This window comes from Ruditapes philippinarum, unplaced genomic scaffold, assembly GCF_026571515.1.
Source record: "Ruditapes philippinarum isolate M1 unplaced genomic scaffold, ASM2657151v2 ctg683_1_1_1_1, whole genome shotgun sequence".
Lineage (NCBI taxonomy): Eukaryota > Metazoa > Mollusca > Bivalvia > Venerida > Veneridae > Ruditapes > Ruditapes philippinarum.
In genome coordinates this window covers 581,740-600,298 of record NW_026861864.1, presented here as the reverse complement: position 1 = coordinate 600,298, position 18,559 = coordinate 581,740, and the positions used below count along the sequence as shown (strand labels likewise).

Below are 18,559 nucleotides of genomic sequence, written 5' to 3'. Positions count from 1 at the left end.
AAATTTGAAATGAAAAAAAAACAAAAAAAAAACAAGTAGATCTACATGTATTCTGGGTTGAGTGCAAGAAAAGAAATTGATTTTTTTCCTCTATATATACTATTACTAGAATGGTAGTAATTCGTAGTATTGGTATATACGGGGGGGGGGGCATTTTTTTCATTTTTTTTCTTTCACTAAACCACGGATTTACATTGTAGGCCTAATATAAATCCGTGACTCAACCCAGAATAGTTTTGTTTTATTTCATTTTTTTAATATGGACGAGCACCTGTGATTATCATGTGTATTTATATTACAGTTCCAATTGAAACCCGACATGATATTTATGCATTTATGATGCAAACATCTCGGGAACTTGGCTATAAAATATCTCTTATGCACAAAACAATGACACGTGTCATGTAATATTTATTCATAATATCTGCAATAAAAGTCTCTTGAGTGTATTTTGTTCAGCCAATTCGTCAGCAGCTTAGAACTGCTTGTCACGAAGTGGTTGTCACGAATATCAAAATACACGATCACAGCTGAACGCAAATCTAACATTTTTCAAATTTGAACAAGGTAAACACAGATGCTTGAAATTTTTGAAAAATAAACTTTATATGAGTAAGATCTATGAGGGTTTGCTATCAGTTAAATTGACAAGTGAAAATTTTGCGTAGTTTTCTCACTTATATCTTTTTAACGTGTTTTGGTATAATTTTCGGATAAATCTTTTACGGATAGTAAATTTGAATAAATAAATCACCGCAAGTTATTGCCCAATCTACCGCCCAGGGTGCTTAGAAAATCCGAAAGTAATCACTAAAGTATGATAAGGCTTTACTCCCTTCCAACTACAAGAACTCCTTCTTCCCTCGTACAGCCACAACGTGGAACAGCATACCTGCCTCCGTTGCAGAGGCCCCTGACTTGGAATCCTTCAAGCAGGTGCTATCAGCCCTCACATTCTAATCTGCCTTAGGGGCCCAGCTACAAGTACCCACTAGTGATATCCAAGGCTGTGCTGGCCGCAGCCACTGTAACCGGAGAGGTTTGGGTTGAAGCTCTAGGCGAAATGTAGCTGGCCAGACTTTTTGCCTATATCTATTCCTTTCGACCTTATTAAGTCGTGTAACCCACCTATCCAACCTCTTCTAACTTTCTATCATTTCTTGTATATTGTTCTTGACCTAGCACCACCCTTCGCGTTAAAATCAAGTGTGATTGCCCTGACGTACGATGTAGATGTAGAACAATTGTTAAATTCTTGCTACCACATTTGATTATATGTTCATCACTTCAATTTGAAAAAAACCAACATGTGCTTGATGATGTGAAGCTGAATCATTTAATCTCTCAATTACAAATATTTTGAAAACACATATTGAGCATACTCCTGTATCAGAAAATCGGTAATCTCCTGGATTAAACCCCTCTGTGGTAGTATCATTATGAACGTATATATATCAGAAGTAAAACTTGTATCATGCGTATACAGGTATATAATACACTAAAGAAAACGGAATGAACCTTATATATACTCTTGGTTTAGACCCTGAGGTCTATTCAAGGATATAGTCAGTACCTGTAGCAAGACACTTCACCCCTCAAATTTTGAAGAAATTCACCCCTCACAGTCACCCCTAAAGTCAGTAAAACACTTCACCCCTCATCCAATTTTTTTTTTTCTATAAAAAAATAACTCAACAACTTAATGCTTTTAATTATTTGATTAAAAATATTTTGATTAAAGGACAATTTACAGACATTTCTAAGAGGAAATATTTTTTAGTAAATAATTCAGAAACAAATAAAACATGTAATGATTTATTTCATTCATTTACAATTAACATGCAATAAAACATAACATGAAAAACAATTTACAGCTGACAAACACTTAGATATATTACATCATTGAAACATAACATCAGCACACATTTCTGATAGTAGACAGGATTTGTGACTTCCCATCAATTCATAAATATCTGGTATAAACACTTTTGCAAGGACATACATCATCCGAAAACTACACAAGTTTTTAGCCGACGTCCAATTCGACAATCTTAAGTTATCCAATCAAAATGCATAATTTAAAAGGTGCAATTTTTTTCTGTTATTTACTCATTATTAAGATAAGAGTAAATAATGAGTCCTAAATTAATTTGACGAGTGACAAGAGAAAGGGATACATTGTTTCGTTTCATTTCGTTCAAAGCCTTGATAATGGCCGTGTTGTCACTCCGGTATTTACAGCTTGATTTGAACATAACACCAAAGGAAAATTCCACCAATAATCATGCCTGAGTATTTTGACACCCTTATATTCATTCTTCAAGCATGCCATGGGGTAAAGTGAAGCATATCAAGATATTTTTACTTAAATTTTAGTTTATATAAAGATTTTTTTACAGGTTATATGGCCCTATATAAACTGTTTATATACGTCCATATAAACTGTCAGGAATCTTTAAAACATCTTAACGTATGATACAGCAAACTTTCTTTAATAGAGGGAAAAAGGAAATTCCATCATTGAATTGACAGTGCTTAGCCATGTATATATTCAATAATTATATAGTTAAAGATCCTGTAACTTTTTTATGGTTTTGTATCATAAAAATAATGCTCAAATGAAGATTTATCAATATTGTAAGTTCCAAAAAGCATAATTTGTAAAGATTTTACGGAATTTACATTTCATCCTAATAAAGGGAGGTAATAAGAAATTTATTTTGTATAAATTTGAAGTCAAATTTTTCAATAAGAAATGAATGCATATATTTTAATGATTACAAATAATGTGCACAAGTATTTGCAGTATTTTGTTTGTTTGTTTAATTGGGTTTTACGTCACACCGACAAAGTAGGCGACATTCCAGCTTTACTGGTGGAGGAAGACCTCAGGTACCCTTACGTGCATTATTTCAGGCATAAACTGACACCTGAGTAGAACCACTAATGTTCCATGAGCTAGCTGGCTAGCTTCCTCACATGAAAGAATCCAAAGTCCCTGTTGGGATTCGAACCCACAGCAGTGAGGCGCAAGTGGTTTGAAGTCAACGATCTTAACCACTCTGCCACAGACGCCTCTTTACAGTACATATTTTAGATATTTTTCAATGTTTGAAAATTATTTTAGAAACATAATTATATACATATATAAAATTTCTCATGCCTTGTCCTTTTGGCCAAAACTCGGGTAACTATTAATATATGCATATGCATTAATATTTGTATTTTATTGTTGTGTGCTTATAAACTTAGAATTAATAAGAATTAAAAAAAAAAAAAAAAAAAAAAAAAAAAAAACTTAGTGAAAGAGGAATTTGTTTACAACTTACATCCATTGACTAAATGCAGAGATGAGTTTCAGCAGCTCTTCTGGAAGTGCGGTGCCCGGAATTACTCTGAAGAAGTTTGAATCTCAAAATGAAGTGGATGAGAAGAAGCAGAAAAGGCAAGAAGAATGGGAGAAAGTAAGAAAACCGGATGATCCAGAAGGTAAAATAGTTACTAAACAGTACCAGATTAATATGCAATAAGGTTTTTCTAAACTCTTTATTTTTCCCTTAAAAAAATAAATAAAACAATGCAGTTTCAGTTAAAAGCGAGCTGTCCTGAGAAATTTTAATCCATACACCAAGTCATGTTGTTTACATGGACAAACATTGTCAAAACTTTTATAATATTAAGATTATTAAGTGATTCAGGTAGCTTATATTTGCAACTTAAATAAACATCCAAGTGTTTAACTCCCAAAATTACTCAGAGTCCCAGGTTTCTCAAACACCTAAGATTTAAGGTATTTCTGCTTATGAATAATTGGTCTAATGGGGGAAATTCATGTGTTTAGTACATCTTAAACAGTTATAATCCAACCATGACCCCAGTTTTACTTGAGGTAAGGATAAAAAGACTATGGTTAACTTTGAATTAAAATCTCACAGAGGTATAATTATGATATTCATAGGACTATTGTAATGTATGCAACTTCTTTTGTTCTTCGATAGTTACCTCCCTTTGAAGATAGTTTGTCTACTTCAGTGGTATACAGTGCAAGAACATACAAAGAAGTGTATGCTTTTCAATATTTCAAAACCATTTTTGGTAAAACCATCCCCTTTTTCAAATATTTCCATATCTTGTCAAAGTTTTCTCACTGTCAAGTAAAAAAATGGTGAAAAATATTTTAATGTGTTTTGAAATTAAATCATGTGGTATTGATATTTCAGAATGTCCTGAAGCACCAGTAGACAATAGATGTTTATATGACAAGTTACAGGAACAGAAATTGAAGAAAGATGAAGAATTTGAGGAAAAAATTGCCTTTAGTATGTATATAAATCTTTAACCTGCTGGACTCAGAAGTGGTTAGCTTTTGTCCTAGAAGTGGTTAACTTTGTCCGTGAAGTTGTTAGCTTTTCTCCAGGAAATGGTTAGCTTTTCTCCAGGAATTTGAGTTTCTGTCAAGTGTAGGACAAAAGTGATTCTACACAAAAGCTCAACTGTCCAAAAATGAAAGCCCTTCACTTGGCTCCACTGAAAATGACAAGGCAGACAAAAGTGGTTCCGTGAAAAGACAGGATTAACAAAACCCTCCAGTGTAACTTAAGTTATTGACCTGTTATAAGAGATGTGAACCTTATATAAATGTCTCCACTCTGTAATTTAAGTTGATTTATACTTATTCTTCATCCTAACTGTTCATATTTGAGTAATCACATCATATTCACATGTAAAATCATTCACTGATATATAATTTTAAAAACAATTTAAGACACCTGCACAATAAAGCCAGTTATGAATGAAGTGTATGCTTGCCTACATGCTTCAGTCTGGTGTAGAGGGTGAACAAATCAAGCATACACATGGAAAAGATATGTTTGATGTCAATGTGAAATAAGAAAAATATATATTTATGGTATCAATATGTTAAATGCATTGAAAAGAAAGTAATTAACATACATTTATAATTTTTTGTCCAGCCTATCATTTCAATTAAAGGGGCTTTTGTAAAATGTAAATAATGAGATGCAGAATAATTTTACAGCAGACAAAATAAATTGCATTGGATCATAAAGTTGTGGATTGAGTCCTACATGTATCCACGAAAAACCATGAAAATTAGTTCCCCACAAATAAAAATGATTGTGCAGTACATGCAGGTCTTAGACTATGACATAATAAATGTTCATTTGAAATAAATGAAAAAAAAATTGGGATTAAAGAAAAGTTTAGAGTTACTGTCTTTATAGAATTGAACAAGCTTGAATAGGAGGTTGTAATTGCAGGAAATCAAGTGGCACGTTTAGATGCTGATGAAACAGAATTTCTGGACTTTTGTACAGAAAGACAACAAGAAATAATACAGGAGCGTAAACAAGAGGAAGAAAATATCATTTCAGAGATGAAAATATCCTTTATATACTTACAATTTGATATTTGAACATAATGTCGAGGGCTCAGCGCAAGACTATTCTAACTCAATATTTTTCAGAAAATGGTTTTTTGACATTTTCTTGTATAAATTCCTTCAATGCATGTTCTGTTAAAAAGACATAATTAATTTCCCACTAATTTTTAAGTTTTACACATTTTAAGAAAATATTCTATCTGGTGATATAATATATTCAGTGCAAAACTATTCTAACTCAAGTTAGAATAGTTTGACAATCACTTTTAAGTTAAAAGCTTGATATTCTTTTGTGCAAGACTATGCTAACTTCAAGTTAGCATAGTCTAGCGAAATAAAAGATGCTGTTAACAGGAGTTTTTGCTATTTAAACTATTCTAACTGAAAATAAACAAAGTTTGATGATGTCATCACAAGCTTTGATGATGTCATAAATTACAAGAATATTTATGACACTTTTTCTTTTATCATATTTTACAGAATTTTACAGTTTTAAAACATATTCTGATGTGTTTTTGCCTGTCTTTCATTGTTTTCAAGATGAAGACAATTTGATTCCTCATTTTAATATTTATACCAAGTGTAATCAATTTCAAACACTTGTAATTAATTTATTTTACTGACTGCATGGCATTTCAAATTCTCTGTACAAAGAATAAAAAAAATCAGAACTTAGTATTATACAATTTTAGAAGAAATTTTCCCTTTTTAGTCTTTGTTTATAGTAAAGATGAATATAAGTTGCTTACATTTAAAGATTTATGGTTTATCGCCAATCAAGTTCACTGGATGGAGAAAGTGATAAGTGCTCCTGAGTACTGGCTTTCAGTAAATTTCAATAAAACAACAGAAGAATAAAACAAGCTTTATGTCAATACAATTATGCAAAAATCATCTCTGAATTAAATCCAATTCAAAAATAAAGAAAAAAATATTTATTTGAATGAAGTGTTGCCAGTATGCACAAATTATTAACCTTTATTTAGGAAGCTTTGAGTTGTATTAAACCGTTCAACCCTACTTGAGTTAAGGAGACCACTGTAAAATACCCATATCTTGACCAAAATACACTGTTTCAAATTATTTGTGTGTGTGTGGACAATCACAACAAATAGGTAACAGGGCAAATTACCTCAGTGATGAAACAGAAATCATTCACATGCATATGGTGTATGTTTTGAGTCCCCTTGTTCCCATATTTTCTGTATGTGGAACATTTGAGTGTTCATCTATACCAATTGTGCAATGAATACTTATGTGATGGGATGTTTTCAAAATATTATTTAAATACGCATATGGGAGAAGAAAAAGGAACAACCAAAATGGCAACAATATGCCTGTAACAGTATTAAAACAGTATATAATATTAAATCCCGGGATAAAGTTTGCAAAATGGGCGATAATATTTTCTGACAATCAGTGTTTATGAAAGCATGCAGTTTTTATAGAAAAGTCTTTTCCAGTCTGACTAAAGTTCTGATCTACTTATTTCTTACATGTAGATCTGATTGCCCCCTTATTTGTTTAATCTTCATTGTGATTTGGATTTCCCAGGAAAGCTATTTTTAGCAATGAAATCAAACCGTCCTTTACATATAGGATTTATAAGACGAAGTATCAAAATATCATTTTCTGTTAAAGTAAACATAAGTATTGTTGATTTTTGATTGTTGAAGTGATGTGAAATGAACTGGAAATTAAAGACTGAATTTATGATGGGCATGCAGTTTACCTGCTGGCTATCTGGACAACACCATGTTTGTTCTCGAAATTGTGAAAATGACCTACTCAGTAATGGTTTTCCAGCCATTGAAATTAGAAACCATATCGCTTTCAAAATTGTAAAAGCTTGCTGATGATTGGCTGTTTGAAAGGTTATGAGAAGGCGACAACCAATTGGTGGTCGTCAGATCCTAATCATACGCAGCGTAGTGTTAATTAGAAGCTGATTTTAATCAGGACATCCTTAAGATTCATATTATTCCAGTTCAAATAGCATAATTTAAGTTTACAAGCCTGTACATAATTGTTTTCTTTCTTTGTATTTACAAAAGTATACTTTATAATACTAGATTGATAATCTAGAAATACAATTTAGAGTTATGTGCTTATGAATGTTGAATTTTTTTAATTTTTAATTTTGAAAACTTCCAAAACTTTCACTGAATTTATGTATCTTCAGCAACCTTTATTAATATAGTAAAAAAATATTTTGTTTTTGAGGATTTATTTCTTAAAACAAGGATTGTTTTTACCAAAGCACATTCTTTTACATTTATGACAATTAAGTAATACTATAATATTATGAAAATTAATCACTACTAAAATGTATCTTCTAAATTTTTAAAGAGTTTCATTAAATTTTGTGTTTTGTATTTAAATACACTTTTAAAATGTCAGTTTCTAAGAAATTGTAATCTTTGATTGGCAAACTTTGTAAAATCAAAAAGTGTTTTCCTGGTGCATAATTGTCAATTTTATTATATGTTTCAATAGTGTCGATCATTTATTGAAAATATATACATAAATTACCAGTACAAAAATTATGTTAAAAGAATAAAATGTTTCCTTACATAAAATATTTCAGTCATTTTAAAGTGGGGTTTAGTATATTAGAAGATAAGATTGAAACCTATTATAAAATGAACACCCAATGCAATATTTTGACACAGCCACAAGTGAAAATATAACACTGCTGGTGTTCACAAATAAATTAAATGAAATATTATTTGACCTTACATGCAAAATAAACAAATGTTACATTTATTTCATATGTTTTTATTGGTGTTAAGGCACTTTGATTTTTTTCAGTTTATCATCTTATATATTACTTTATCACATTATGTTTATATTCAAAAACTAATTCTGTAGTATTTCATTAATTTCGTTTGATTTGTGCAAATATTAAAGTGCTTCTCATCATATATCACATTATACTTATAACTTAAGTGTATTTCTCACAATATTTCCATTTATCGCATGCTTTTCAGTGGACAGTGAAATTATAAAATATCATTATCACAGTAGCCAGACTATATCTGAATTCGGATGAAAAGAATATAACTTAAAATACATAAAAATACCGAATACACACCATTATGAGTAAAATGTGCTTGAATACGAGAAACACATAAATATCTAGTTATCTACATAGTCATATCAATTCAAAAATGTATCATAATTTCGTAAAAGGTGACAGGATTATTTTTCAACAAGAACTATGTGACATCATGATTTTATGACATCATTAATGAGAGCGCATATTGTTATTTGGCAAAAGTCAGTAAAAAAAGATTAAAACCGATAAAAAAGGTCATGGAATGAATAGAATTTTTTTTTTTATCATGCAAGATCATAATATATTTGTTAGTTTATAGTCACAAAACAATTTTTCAATAAATTGAATTAATGATACATGTATTATGATATATCTTTTAAATTTGCAAAATGTCTAATGTGTTAGTAAATAACTTTCAATAACATCATGTACGGTATTTTTTACCAGTACCTATTTAAATTAAAAATAATAAGAGACTTAAAGCTGCATGCCTGCAGATGAACCAAAATATTTCAATAAAGTACAAACCAAACCAAAGTATTCAGATTTTAAGAAAAGTATAAAGATTCAAGATAAAAGTTATAATTTCCATGTTATGTGTGAATTACATTGTATGACCGATTTTGCAGTAGTTTTTAACCTTAGTTCTATTGCATTACTAATGCAGTAAGGGCTATTTTAGCATATTTTGACCTCTTTTTGGTAATTAACACGGGTTGTAAGTACTGTTTACAATTTTCTTTTTTCACTTCACAATGTTTTACTTTATAATACATTTTCAAATTTTTCATGAAAATTAGCATAAATCTGGAGGCATGCAGCTTAAATGTTATAATGGAGGGTTAAAGCAGTCCTTTAATTGTGCATCAACAAGGATGCATTCACAGCCCAAGCATGCATGCAATGCTTTCTAGCACAATGTTAAGAATCTGCAGATTTCACTTTTAAGAATTTGTATAAACACAAAAGATATGACTAGAATGAAAATTATTACCCGATTTGTGTGTTTGTATGAGATAATAAGTCAAGGTTGCTATCACTTGTACCTACTATATATTTTAGTAGGGTATAAATTACTTATAATTATGCAAATATGTAACAATATCAAATTATAGTTATATATTATGGTCTTAGAACAGCCCGAAACGCTCAAATATCCCTTAAAAAATATTATTTAAGAAATTAATTTTACTTTCAAAAAGTAAACATATATTCTAACTTGATAGATAAAAGATATTCTTAACTTTCAAGTTATTGCAAAAGTAATCTATCTTAAGATAGAATAGTTTTGCACAAGATTTAGAAATCAAAGGGACATATTTTATAGTGTTAAAGTATTCTAACTCAAGATAGAATAGTTTTGCACAATAAATATTCTGGAAAAAGTAGCTTTTCTAGTGCAATACTAGGCTATGTTAGCATGTAGGCAATAAAATGCGTATTTTACACTTTTCTTGAAAAAATGAACATGTACACAACTTACTTCTATTTTTTGATAAGGTTGGTTGTGAATTTTTTTTAAAAAAATGAAATCAAAATAAAATAACATATTTTTTCCCTTTCCTGAAAATTTTTCAAAATACAAGTTAGAATAGTCTTGCGCCGAGCCCTCGATGTGTACTGTTGATATTAATATCTTTCATAGTTTCATACCTATGTCGAAAGCCCACCAAGCCAGCTCACTCAGGTGAGAATCGGTTCACTTTTGCACTAGATATATTTTATATTGCACTAACTTTTATTAGGATATCTTCAAAATTATGCTGTTCATTTAAATTTTGATTTCTTTAAACTTTTCAATTTTTCCTTGGAAATATTACTATGAAATTTTTAATGTTTGTTTGCAACCTTTACCTTCATTCTATAATTACTGTATAACATGTCCTTAACCATGGGTTTTAGCACAAGTATATGCATTCCTGGCTTCTTGATATTTTTCAAAAATCCTCTATTCCACTTATAGTGGATTACCCTATCTGAACAGCTCGATGCAATATATATGTATTTTATTTTGTATTTGATGACTTTTTTTACAATACATGTATAAATGTGCAGTTATTAATACTCTTTTAAAAACGATTTGGCTGTACAGTATATTTAGCAATTAAAATTGCTTATTTTTCTTGACTTTCACCAAGATGCTAAAGTGATAAAGATGACAGAAAATAAAGCAGACGATAAGAAATCACGACCTATAGTACAGCAGCAAAGTAAAAAATCTCAAATGTCCCTCCTTGCTGGAGCAGTCAAACGAAGAGGGTAACTTCTTTGTGTCTTTCTATAAGATTTAAGTTTGTCAGTGAGAAGGTCCGACTGAAAGAAATTCTATAGGTCTATTTAGATACAAGGACAGGAGGAGAGGACTTCCCATTTTTGCCTATGGACTTTTCCGGTTTTTCGTAGCGGAACATTTAGCCACACCCTTTCCATTCATTGCCAGGTCAACTGCTCACAAACAGTATCACAAACATAACCACATGTTCTTTTGTGCAAACCAGGTCAACCAGTGACTATGTATTATCTCAGTGTAGCAATTGGATAACAAGTTAGCCAATGTATATAAAAATGTAAACACTGGAAAGGTCCATTGTTATAGGTTTTCAAACAAAGCTGTTATTATTCAACTGACAAAGGTTGATATTGCATAAAAATGAGGAACAAAAATGTTGAAATGTACAGAAAAATACCGCGTTCTACAAACTTATCAAAATCCTGACTTTATAAGTCATAGCCCAGAACTTCTGAAAAGTTATTCAAACTTGAACTTTGTGGCTTTTAATTAAAATAAATCTATTTTATCATTATTATTTGCAAACTTTTAGTGTTGTAAATTTTGAAGCTTGTGTTACCCTTGATTATGTAACTTTAAAGTTACACTCAACATAAACGGCTTTGGTGCAGGTAATATTATTTGATTTTGTTGTAAACAATCTAATTTGAATAATTCCATTCAAATTAAACCATTTTAACAAGAAAACATTTTTTTTTTAAATGTTTCCCAATTTCTTAAAAGATATTTAGCAATCTCATTATGTTATTAACAGGTCAGAAGAAACTTCTGTCAGTAAAAAGACAAAGACAGAAAGTGCTGATGATGCTATACAAGAGAAGTAAGTTTTATTACAATATATTGTTGCTAGAACTATTAAAGTGACATTATGGTCATCTCAGTTACATTATGGTCATCTTAGTTTAAATCATACATGGTGGGTGTACTGGTTAAAGTCAAAATAACTTTACATATTGCCATAATTTCTTTCAAGTTTATAGTCTAGTTCATGTGTATAAAAAAATATCAAAAACCAACCTGACTCGAGAGAAAATTCTATAAATATCTTGAGGAATGTTTCGTTAATGTTCAGTTGATTAGAAGAGTGGGACATTCTGTTTTTAGGCCTTTATTTTTTATCTATCATTGACAATATATAGTAATTTTTTTAGATATAAAGTATAACTTCAGTTAGTCGAAGTTGAAGGGACTTGCGTAAAAACTTCGACTATCGAGACATCGTCTCATGAATCGGTTTCAATTTCAAGACAAAATTTCCACCCATTAAAGTATACAAGGATGTTACAAAAGGCGTAACAATAGGAAAGGGCGATAACTAAACCAGCTTTTAGTAAATTTTTTGCTGTGATTTTCACGCGACAACGGGTCATGGAAGTTTTCAAATGAAAGTAGTTTTTACTCTTTACTTTCAATAACAACTAAGACAATTTGAATGGTAACAATTTTTTTTTCACACATTTAAATGCATACAAATGCTGTTTGAAGACACGGCAGTTTAAGTTACACCTGTCACACAAGTTTATCGGAAATTGTCTTCGCGGCCAGATAATGTGTGAAAAATGTCTCAAGATAGAAGGTGTAAAAATTATCAGAGCATTTTGACTTATTTGTGGTAAATTGTACGCGATTTATTCTTTAAGGACCACAAAAAAATTTCGACACATCGAAAAATTCGACACATAAATTTTCAACTCATAAACAGGTTTTTATTAGCAAGAAATAGCGGAATAAAAATGGGACTTTCAGTTTACTTCTACACATCGAGAAAATCGACTAATCGAGGTTCAACTCGTAGAAGTTCTACTGTATAATCAATTTAGCTAAACAGCAGAAAAAATGAGAATAATGTCACTTTAATGATAAATTGGTTATAGTTTAACTATATAAAATTCAAATCATTACCACGGTTTGCACTGTACTTGATTACAATATAATTCTTCTCTCGTTATAGATGCTAATAATTACTTATTTATATATCTTGATAGCTATTTCCTTGAATGTAAGATTGATTGATTGAGATCACAGGTTGATCAATCAGGAAGCTGGGTTAAATATGACATGCCCAGATGTGACTTCTGTATTGACCATTTCTGGTGATGAATCTCAGAAGAGCACTCTAGGGCTATCATGGACTTCTTGATTAGTAATTATCCAATGTAATGCACGAGTTAGTTTAGCTTTTTTTTTTAGACATTGACTGTAATACAGTTATATATACTAGTTATATTTACCGTATTAAAGTGCCTTTTAATGTATTTATAACAAAGGCAATCAAATATTGTACACCAAATCTCATACATTGTTTACATCTATTTCTGTAGGTCACAGAAAACTGAAGAAAAGAGAACTTCCAGCAGCAATTCTTCACAGTTAGCACGAGTTATAGGTGTTCTACCACGTGCATTACCTGGACTTACAGACTATGATGACTCTAGTGACTCTATATCTAGTAGCAGTGATTCTGAGCCAGATTTTTCCTTGTCTAGCAGAAATAATGTTATCTTGATAGCTAAACAACATATTCAACAACAGCAACAGTGAATTATCTAGTATTTAAGATTTTGGTGGTATACTTGCTTTACGAATAATACTTAAATGTACAGTGAATAAGACAAATTTTTATATACAAAACTGTATGTAAAATACTGTGTTACGTTACACTAAGGTTAGGTAACTTAGGTTATGGGTAACAATGAAACTATCATGTGACCATAATAATAGAAAAATATGGAAAACCATTTACTCATACATAGCTGAAAAAAAACAAAAGGAATTGCTAATCCGTTATGTTATTTTATGAACTAAGAAATTAGTTTTGTTTAGAAGATTTACTCTCGTGCATTGTCCATTACTATCAGATTAACTTTATGATAAATTATTAGAAGTGAACAACTTTCAACCAATAGTTTTGTGTTTAAAAAAGGAACAAGAATACACATTATTGAGTTTCAATATTGATTAGAAATGTGCATTTGTAAATGAATTTCGTAATATATACAAAACTCCACATGCGTTTTAGAGAAATTTTGAAGAAGAAATAAAGCATTTACATGTAGTATTTTTGTTGTTGCGATATTCATATATATCGCACATAATAAAAATATCAGTATTTTTGTAAATGAAATAGTTATATAATTAAAGATGCATGTTAAATCTAGTTGATGCTGTTGTAAGTTTTAACTGTGTTGCAATTTACAAGTTAAAATTCTTACTTATTCCTTAACTTTGAATAAATTGACTGAAAACCAACTGTTTGTTTTTCAATTAGAAACAAGATCATGTTTTTCCTTGAACATGTATGCTTGCAGTCCTGATTTTTTTTCAGTAATCAATTTTAAAACCCTACACCGTCCCCACGTGTCCTTTGTCAAAATTACATAAAAACATAAACACACACACTTCATTACTATCCATCACAATTATGCAAATTTATTAAAATCTATCCAGGGATGACACAATTGTTGACCAAGCATAAACATCAATCTATGATGAATTTCCTTTTAAGTCAAAGTGTGACCTTGACCTTTGAGCTACAGTTCTAGATCTGGCATGCCACAATATTCTCAATGTGCTACATATTCATACAAAATTATTTTATTATCACATCCATAAATGACAAAGTGATAAACCAGACATGGGTGGGATGGAATGTCAGATAGACTGATGCTACAAAAATTATATGCCTCCCATACTGGGGGGGGGGGGGGGGTTAAAAACACCCAAACTTCTACTTATGTCAGTCACACTTTAAGGGCACATCTTTAATAAGAGGGTCTGTCATAGGGACTGATTTGTGTAAGTTCTACAACTTTTCCTATCTGAAGATTTTGAAATAAGTTCTGCACAAATGTTCACCATGTGTCCTGCACAACACCCAGACTTCGTCCACCAAGGTTAGGTCACACTTAAAGGTCAAAGTTTAACATGGTCTGTATTTTCCTTGTACAGAGAAAACTTAGAAAAGTATTAGATTTTCCAGCTAAGTTTTAAATATAAATAAATGACAGTGCAAGGGAGTGCACTGCAAGAGAACCATAACTTTGTCTTAAATATCTCAAATTATCTCCCTTTATGTGCTCATCATTAAGGATAAAATGTTCTTCTACTGGCACATATACAGGAGTTATTTAATCATATTTCAATAATTTTTTTGTTGCATGTGCATATCTATCATTCATCAAGATTATGCTCTGAAAGTTTAGATTCATCCCTCATACTTTTGAAATAATACTATTGTGTGCTTTATGTAAAACTTCCCTTAGGCAGAGGACGTTAGGAATTCTTGTTACAAATTCTTGGTACATAGGCAAGACTTTCAAATTCTTGGTACATAGGCAAGACTTTCAAAATGCATATAAATCTTTGAAACAATAAAACTAGTGGTCTTCAACAGAAGTTCAGATACAAAGATCTCTACTATGCAGGGTGTCTGTGGCCGAGTGTTTAATGTCATTGACTTAAAACCAGTTGATTTCCACCTGTGTAGGTTCGAGCCATACCAGCTTCTTTGGACTCTTGCCTAAGAGATAACTATCCAGCTAGCTTTTACAATGTCGGTGGTTCTACTGAAGTGTATTTTACAAGTAACAGTATTTTATTTGTGGTTTACTTTACTGTTGAACAAAGCTACATACTAAACATCTAAACTCAAGGATGTTGAACTTTAAAGAAGATACCTAAAACAAATTCTTTTAGTGTAAACACATAAAATAATGACAATGTTGGCTCGATCAGCGTGAAGTTTAACACTTGTTAAGAACATCAGAAAGCTGCAAAATAAGTAATCTAAAAATCTTGTCTCTTGACAAGTTTCTAAAATATCATCCTCCAGATTCATGCTAATTTTCATTTTGAAAATGTATTTAACAGTAAAATGTTGTTAAGTGAACAAAAAAGTAGTTTACACATTGCAAATGGCACTTTACAATCCATATAAATTACATAATACAATGTATGCAAAAATAGCCCTTGCTAATGCAGCTGAAATATGGTGATAAATACTGCAAAATCAGTCATTAATTGTACATAATATGTAAATTATTTTTTGAATCTTTAAACTTTTTTTCAAATCATATTATATTTTTCTCAAGTTTGATTTTCTTGAAATATTTTGGCTCATATGGAGGCATGCAGCTTTAACCACTATTTTTACCTCACATGTCATACTTAGTATGAAACAGATGTGATAATGTTCTTGCCTACCAAGCATCAATTAAAGCAAATTTGGTTATTATATGACCCAGTGTAAGCTGAGATATTGTTTAAACAAATAACAACACACAATAAAAGTGTAAAATAATTAAGATCTAAAGAGGACTTTCAGAATTCCTTGATCAGGCCAGCTATAAGTAAAACGTCTAAGACAAGGAACATCGCAATGCGATGCAACCAGGTTTTCAGCAAAATATTTCACAGAAGCTTTGTCATGAAGGGGCATTTGTTTTTAATTGAACTTTTAGGAGGAATTATGGCTTTTTTAATATTCCTCAAACAAAAATGATTGAGAAATTTTATGTTGTCTATTCGCCTTTTTTTCCCAAATGTTTTAGAAAGGTAAACAGTACTTTATTTTTGCTTAATTTTTGCATTTTTGCGTCTCTTGTCATTTTCTTTTGTCAACAATATTGGCGTGTGGTGTTTTGTGCGATATCAAGAAAAGTATGTTCACAATTTTAAAACAAGAGCTGTCTGTAGGACAGCACGCTCGACTATTCTTAGTGCTTGATAGTAAAAGAGCCTTGATAATGTTAATTTTTTTAAGTTCACAAAAGGGCAAATTTTTTTTTATAAATTCATGTTATAGGCCTTACAGAGAGTCTAATTATACAGTATTGGCTTGACTATTCGGAAGGTAATGTCACAAGGGTGTTTTATTGAGTATAATAATACTAATTACCTATCAGATTACATAAATTTGACAGACAAGGTACAAAGGCTTGTTATTAAGATGTTTTATCAAGTAAATCACTGCTTTATTATTATGAATGCATAAAATTGTCCCAAAAAAGGCACAAACCCTTCAGTAGTTATTGAGATAACAGCTTACAAACAAAACTTTAAAATGAATTTCTAAGTTGAAAAAGGGGAGAAAAATCAGCCTAAATGCAAGATAGAATTATGGATCTTTGTCAGTGACCTACAATTATGACCCTAAATGCATATGTGAAGTTTTAAATAAATATCTGTAATAGTTATTGAGATATGTAAAACTTGCATGTAAACATTAACCAAGATACTTAGTAGAAAAGGGGATATGAATCAGCCTTAATGCAAGATAGAGTTATGGAACTTGGTCAGTGACATACAATTATGACCCTCCAATTAGACCCTAAGTGCATGTGTAAAGTTTCAAGTAAATATCTTTGAAGACCTTTAACCTCAACCAAAATTTCTAAGTTTCAAAGGGGCAAATAATTCTGCAAATATTGCAGGCAGAGTTATGCAATTTTGCAAACTGATGTACATTGTTACTATAAAAAAGTATTTTACATTTCAATTGAATATCTCAAGCAATAATTGAGATATTTGACTTTACAAAAAACTTTAACCAAAATTTCTAAGTTAAAAAGGGGCATAATTCTGTCAATATTGTAGGCAGAGTTATCCAACTTGTCAATCTGATGTACCTTGTTACTATAAATAAGTATTGTAAGTTTCAATTGAATATCTCAAGTAATAATTGAGATATTTGACTTTACAAAAAACTTTAACCAAAATTTCTAAGTTAAAAAGGGGCATAATTCTGTCAATATTGTAGGCAGAGTTATCCAACTTGTCAATCTGATGTACCTTGTTACTATAAATAAGTATTGTAAGTTTCAATTGAATATCTCAAGTAATAATTGAGATATTTGACTTTACAAAAAACTTTAACCAACGCAGACGCGGACGCCGACGCCGGGGCGACTACAATAGCTCTCATATTCTTCGAATAGTCGAGCTAAAAAAATACTTGAATGATGTCTTGGAAGAAACATGGGAATTTAGTGAGCGCCAGGGCACTTGATGAATAAGCTTCTGTGAAAGTTTGGTCAAAATCCATTGAGAAATGTAGGAGAAGTTGCGCACTGTAGAAATTGTTCACTATATATTCTGTATAAGGAAAAAATATACAAAGGGCCATAATTCGGTCAAATATTATCCAATCACAAAACCCCGACAATATGTGCCAGGCACTTGAAAACAAAGCTTCTAAGAAAGTTTGGTCAAAATCCGTTGAGAAATGTAGGAGGAGTTGAGCACAGAAGAAATTGTTCTCTATATATTCTGTATAAGGAAAAAATATACAAAGGGCCATAATTCGGTCAAATATTATCCAATCACAAAACCCCGACAATATGTGCCAGGCACTTGATAACAAAGCTTCTAAGAAAGTTTGGTCAAAATCCGTTGAGAAATGTAGGAGGAGTTGCGCACAGAAGAAATTGTTCACTATATATTCTATATAAGGAAAAAAAACAAAGGGCCATAATTAGGTCAAATATATACCAATTGCAAAACCCTGGCAATATGTGTCAGGGCACTTGATGACAAAGCTTCTGAGAAAGTTTGGTCAAAATCCGTTGAGAAATGTAGGAGGAGTTGCGCACAGAAGAAATTGTTCACTATATATTTTATATAAGGAAAAAAAACAAAGGGCCATAATTAGGTCAAATATTATCTAATCGCAAAACCCGACAATATGCGCCAGGGCACTTGATGACAAAGCTTCTGTGAAAGTTTGGTCAAAATCCGTTGAGAAATGTAGGAGGAGTTGCGCACAGAAGAAATTGTTTACGCCCGCCCGCCCGCCCGCCCGTCCGCCCGCCCG

The 18,559-nt window shown here is 31.1% G+C and overlaps 1 protein-coding gene across 2 annotated transcripts; it reads left to right on the top strand.

The window, feature by feature from the left end:
* The first annotated feature begins 439 nt into the window (after nt 1-439).
* Nucleotides 440-13,998, top strand: LOC132717176 (PSME3-interacting protein-like). Of its 2 annotated transcripts, none has more exons than XM_060700599.1 (7): nt 440-567; nt 3,303-3,489; nt 4,221-4,319; nt 5,280-5,401; nt 10,597-10,718; nt 11,504-11,569; nt 13,071-13,998. In XM_060700599.1, exons 2-7 carry the CDS (start codon nt 3,351-3,353, stop codon nt 13,288-13,290), a joined length of 768 nt encoding a protein of 255 aa, XP_060556582.1. In that variant the 5' UTR covers nt 440-567; nt 3,303-3,350; the 3' UTR covers nt 13,291-13,998. The 2 variants fall into 2 exon arrangements, with proteins under 2 accessions (XP_060556582.1, XP_060556583.1); XM_060700600.1 differs by having other exon boundaries at nt 459-567; nt 3,349-3,489.
* The last annotated feature ends 4,561 nt before the right edge of the window (nt 13,999-18,559 follow it).